The sequence below is a fragment of the Cyprinodon variegatus genome, unplaced genomic scaffold (genome assembly GCF_000732505.1).
Source record: "Cyprinodon variegatus isolate N-32 unplaced genomic scaffold, C_variegatus-1.0 Scaffold2383, whole genome shotgun sequence".
Lineage (NCBI taxonomy): Eukaryota > Metazoa > Chordata > Actinopteri > Cyprinodontiformes > Cyprinodontidae > Cyprinodon > Cyprinodon variegatus.
The window spans coordinates 1-5,874 of NW_015152836.1; the positions used below are offsets into that span (position 1 = coordinate 1).

At 36.7% G+C, this 5,874-nt stretch overlaps 1 protein-coding gene across 1 annotated transcript; it reads right to left on the reverse strand.

The window, feature by feature from the left end:
• Positions 1–1,704: 1,704 nt before the first annotated feature.
• On the reverse strand, positions 1,705–4,555 carry LOC107080828 (endonuclease domain-containing 1 protein-like). Its single transcript, XM_015369031.1, has 2 exons — positions 4,225–4,555; positions 1,705–2,328 (listed from the first exon to the last, which is right to left on the reverse strand). Exons 1-2 carry the CDS (start codon positions 4,549–4,551, stop codon positions 1,711–1,713), a joined length of 945 nt encoding a protein of 314 aa, XP_015224517.1. The 5' UTR covers positions 4,552–4,555; the 3' UTR covers positions 1,705–1,710.
• Between the last annotated feature and the right edge of the window lie 1,319 nt (positions 4,556–5,874).

Below are 5,874 nucleotides of genomic sequence, written 5' to 3' on the forward strand. Positions count from 1 at the left end.
GTCGGCTCAGTAGGTTGTTATCCCAGAGTAAATGCTAATTAATTAATCTATTTATGTGTAATCTGAAAATAATTTCTTGATGTACTGTAAAACTAAATAAATAACAATAAAATGATCCCCATGTTGCTCAAAATAACTAAACTAAGAACAAATAAATGGCCCAATGTAATTGCATCCTCTCCCATTAAATATTAAATTCTCTGTGAATTAATGCTGATCATTCTTTAATAACATCCCCGTCAAACGGACATGCAATGTTTGTTTATAAAAGCTAATGTGTCCAATGGACCAACTGAATTTTTTTTTTCATTTGCACAAAAAATGACAAAAAAATCTCCTGACTAAATCAGGAAATAAAACAACATGATTGGCTCTAAGGAGAGCGGAAACAGAGGACACTAAGGCTACCTTCGCACTGCAGGCCTTGATGCTCAATTACGTTTTTTTTGAGAAATCCGATTTTTTTGCGTTGCCGTTCACATTTCCAAATATATGCAACTTGTATGTGATCTCCTGTGTGAACTGCAGTCATACAACTCAATGTCCTGCATGTGCATTAGAGGATGCAATGAAGACAATCTTTTCAAGATGTTTAAACCTAAATACTGCTCTGCGCATCATCGTCTGCCATGGTTGTTTTTTTTCTTGCCATTTCTTCATAAGAAGCCCCAGTGTCCTTTGTCAGTTATTAATGGCGTTCAGGTTGGATGAATGCAACATGGGTCGCATTTGAAAATATCAGATTCGTATCGGATTCAGGACCGCATAGCCAAGTGGCCTGGGTCGCATTGGAAAACATCGGATCTGTGTTGTTCAGACAGCCATGAAAAGATCAGATCCAGGTCGCATATGGGCAAAAAAATCAGATTTGGGTCACTTCAGCCTGCAGTGTGAACGCAGCCTTAGTTTACTGAACAAAACCTGCTACCAACCAGGTCTCTTATTTCAGGTTTAGGAAACGTTCTTATTGAAATGGACCCCAGGCCTGGTTCACACTCTGAAAAGCTTAGGTCTATATCCTAAGATATAGATCTTTTTTCCTCATGGAATCAGGATTNCAACCAGATCTCTCTTATTGAAATGGACCCCAGGCCTGGTTCACACTCTGAAAAGCTTAGGTCTATATCCTAAGATATAGATCTTTTTTCCTCATGGAATCAGGATTTTTTAAGACCAACAAGGTAATCCACATTGAATGATTTCAAAACACCAGTCTTGTATTTCATGCATGATGTTTTTTTATTATTTATTTTTTTATTTTTTTGCAAAGCTTTATTTTTGGTAATGGATAATACAAATCCAAGTTTAACAAGCGTGAATATGTAAAAGAAAAACTCCAATTATTTTAAAGAAACGGGTGAAAAAAAATCTAAGTTACAGTATTTTGAAACAAAGAAATTGTACATATAGCAACACAAAGTGAGAGGCATTTTCCTCACCTGACTCTTTACACATAATTGAACCGACCACTGGGGTGCGGGGGTCACCATGGGAGAGAATGGAAGATTAGAGAGAGGTTCATCTTTCATTTAAGCATACAAAAAGAAATGCTCAAACAAAAGATGAACCTGTTAAGTACTTTACATATAAGCAACCCAGATTTTAGTATTGCACATTCTATTCTAATGACTGTTATAATGATGATAATACTTATAATGAGGTTGCAAAGCTTCTTCTATAATCATAAAGTCGGCAATGCTGACTCCTTATTCAGGGTTTTTTAGGTTTGGGACATTTTGAATCAAACAGATTGACGCCATCTCCTTTCCTGTTCATTCTCTTTTTCAGGACGCTCTCTAAGTTTTCCAATGGCATCTCCCTCACCTCATAACCATGATAATTCTCTGTCTTTTTCACAATCTTGTCATTGCTGTTGGGATCATTTCTTCCCACTGCACCATATGCAGGAAAGAACTTCTGCTCTTCTTCAGGGAGCTTTGATGCATATTTGGGGCAGCAGTAAGCAGACCAAATGTACTCAGGAACAGCCACTCTGCCATTGATCAGGGGTGTGTTGGACTCATAAGGAATGACACCAGTTATAACATACATTTCACCTTTGCAGTAGTTCTTAAAACTTTTCCTGACTTTTTCCTCCCATGTTTTCCAGGGGCCTGAATTGGATTCTTCCTTCTGGGGAACAATGTTTGTCAAAGTAAAGGTGGCTTCTTTGTCCTCTTTCGTGTTCTGGTGGCTACTAGGAGCGAGATGTCCTCTGGTGAAGCCTGAGTTCTTGTAGTCGTCAAGGACCGCTTGGCTTTCAATGACATCTTTAGGAACAGGAGTTTGGAAAGGTTGCATTTCCCAACTGCTCTTGGGATTGGCCAACTGCAGAAAAGAACACCAGTGCATTACTCATTAACTCAGTCAGTGACAAGATTTATTTTATATATATTTTGTATATATTTATTTATGAGCTACATTGTTGGAGACATATAATTTATTTGGCCAAAAAACTACAAAACTTGTTTACAAACTAGGAGATTTTTCTTGTAAACATGTTTCTTTTGTTCAAGCTTGGTAAAGAGCCAGAACTTGTATTCAAGTAGAGTATTGTTACTTTGAAATCACATTAACAATCAGAAGGATCCTCTACATTATGGTCAAATTAATGTGGACATAATGTAGAAACACATTGAGTTACTGTAATAGAATAATGTAGTAGGATCAGCTGCAGTAATGTGATGATATACATGCAGTTCCATGTTCTGATGAGGACTTTTTAAGAAGGTTATTTAGAATTTGAGCTGAACAATTTGATCATACAGATGATGTTTTGCATAATATCACAATGAGGTCAGTGATATAGCAGTTGCAGTCCATAGCAACCGTCTTAAGCGTGAAAAATGTGAAATCACCCTCTTTTTTAGGAGACACAGGGGTCTGGTAATACTAAGGATCATCTACATTGCTAATTATTCAAAATATTCTAGTTCTTGTTAATAGAATTATCATAGAAATTCTTCTTACTCCCCGCACACTCCTGACGAGGGGATACAAATTTTCGCAGGAGATAACTTCCTTGGCACGACACAGTTAATATTCACTGAGTGTGTCTCTCCTCCAACCACATAGCTATTCTGTACCAAGTGAGTAGCAAACCCAAATAATATTATGTACCAAAGCGACAGAAATTTAGATTTATATAATATTTTATTTTATGTGTGATCAATGTGAATATTCAGCTATTTTCTTTTTTCTTTGTAGAAAACCTGATAGTTGTTAGTCAGTCTAAATGATTATGCCAGTTAAAACATTGGATTGAAACTAATTTTGGAGCCTAATAATAATGATGCCACACGACCCTGTTTCCATTATTTCCAATCTGTTTGAAAACTCCCTTCCTTTTTTCATATTAGGCTTAGTCCCTTAGGTTTAGGATCAGTAATGTTTAATTTTCAGAACAGCCCGATTGATGAAACTTCAGAGAAGTTGGTATTTTAATGGTGTGCTGTCATCCATCATCACTAACAGCTTAATTCATAATTAAACCAAGTATTGAAATTCTTGAAATATGTGTTGAATAATAGTTACCTGTTTTTAGTAATTAATAGAAACAGGTGTGATTTAATTAAATAAATCCCTAAAAAATGTCTTTCTTCAAATTGATTTTCATAGATTTGAGACTCTGTAAGGTACCAGTAAGTTTATTTCTATAGAACATTTCAGTAGCAAGAACATTTAAAATGTCAAAAATGTAAAAGTAGGGAAAATAGAGAGAAGAACAGATGGCAGTGGCATAAAGGTGTTTCGGTTTAGTCATTAATAGTAAGAACATGTTTCAAGTATTAATAATATAATAGAATAGCATCAAAGCACCACTTTCATGGTAAAAGGGTTTTTGAGGAACAAGAGGCTTTGTTGTTGAGATTTAACTGCCCACAAAGCAAAAAGGCTCTGGTTGACAAGTCAGACAAAAGCGATTAAAAACCCTTCATGATGACCTAAACATCGAGGTAAGCAGGGTGTCCTGTTATTACAGCAGACTGTGAGCAGCTGAATGCCAAGCAGCCAAGATTGAGATCAGCTCCTCCAAGGCAGTCTATGCTTCTTGACCTGAAAAGGTGGATAACCCTCCTCAGGTTGGAGGAGAGTTTGTGCCGCAAATGGTAGAGCTCATAATAAAGTCTCATCAAACAGAAATATCATTTCTGTCAAATAATTAGCTCAGTACTGCCATCATATCAGGTAGATGAGTTTTAATTAATGGTGCTTATTACCTACCCGTGGTTCATACATCCAGGGGTCATCAGGCCGCCCTCCTTCTCCAGGAGACATTATGTAGGCGGAGAACAAAGGAGTCCGACTCTTCTTGTGATACAGACTGGCAAAGCGCCAGTCATTCTTGTAGCGCTGGCAAATCGGCTGGTACTCTCTGAGATCGCTGTAATCTCCACCTAAACCGGTCGGTAGCTTTTTGTTGTAGAAGAAGCGCAGACAGTCCTTGAAGCCCTTCTTAACCTCACCTTCTGCCAGACCATTGAACCAGGGCAGCAGAAGAAGCAAGGCTGCTGACAAGGAGAGCAGGGAGCCCCTCATGATCTGAGACATTCTGAAACTGTTCAGAACCTTTGCTGCCTCTTTCCTTAGACAGAGGCTTGATATATATATATAGTACTATATACAACATACTTGAGGGAATATTTTAAGCAACACCCTTAAAAAAAGAAGAAACAAAATCTGACCAGTCATATTCAGGGAAAACACTTCTTGCAAAATTTCAAAAACTTGTGGTTTTATCAGCAGTAACTGGTGTTTATCAAATTACTACACAGCAATTCTCTGGTATAGCTGGTAAGCAAATATTTGTTTGTTACAAGTTCTGCACAAATATCACACACTAGATATCTTCAGATAAATATTTTTATGTCCAAACTGTTTTCTGGGTGATTTCAACTATTTAATGCGAGTTCTCAATTCAGAATTAAAACCATGATTTCCTTATTGCATCTTTTTCAGCTGCTGTGAACTAATTTTTTTTAAAATATGCTTCAATAACCATACCTTCATTAGATCTATGTTTTTTTTGTCCTAAAGAATAATTACATATTAAAAACACTGTTACACTTTATGACAACCTGTTCCATAATTGGATGTGTTGGTCTTATATTTTTAATTGGGGTCTGCAAAAAAGTTGTTATTAACCAGCGAATAATCTTTGTGTAGAAATAGCATTAAAAAAAAACTAATTTTAACCTGAAATAATATTTTAAACTTAAAAAGCATAAAAAAAGGATTTGACCAGTTTAATCAGAGAAAAACTCACTTCAAACTGTTGTCTGTTCTGCAGAATTTCTACTGTAAAATGGGAAGAATGTAAGGTTAAATATGTGATAACAGAATGTCACACATCTTATTTTACAGCAAACAAGACATTCAACCTGTACGACACTAAATAATAAAATGTTCTATGCAATTTTTATTTTCAATTTATTTCTGTAGTATCAATTCGCAACACATGTCATCTCAGGGAACTTCACAGAGAAAAAGTAATCACATCATCCAGTCAGACTGGTTCAAAGTTTTCTATGTAAGAAATACCAGCTGATTGCATTTATGAGTTAACTCTTCAGCAATCCCTCTCGCCAAGCATGCTTTTAGCGACAGTGAAGAGGAAAACTCCCTTTTAATAGGAAGAAACCTATAGCAGAACCAGGCTCAGTGTGAGCGGCCATCTGAAGAGGCGGACTGAATACTTGTGTCATTTTGGGTTCAAGGCGTCTAACCCACATGCAGAAACACTCAGACTGGGAAAAAGTTCAAAGGTTTATTTACAGATTTACAATGAGAATCACTGCATGAAAAGATGCGGCACTGTAGATTGTCGTGGAACTTCAGGTTAGCGCCAGTTTACGGCAATTTGCAGGCTTTGCC

What these genes read in the sequence shown, in the direction of transcription:
- LOC107080828 (XM_015369031.1), bottom strand. Translation starts at nt 4,551, where the DNA reads ATGTCTCAGATCATGAGGGGCTCCCTGCTCTCCTTGTCAGCAGCCTTG. An exon ending in CCTGGATGTATGAACCACGG is followed by an intron (nt 2,329 to 4,224) that starts GTAGGTAATAAG and finishes TCTTTTCTGCAG; the next exon opens with TTGGCCAATCCCAAGAGCAG.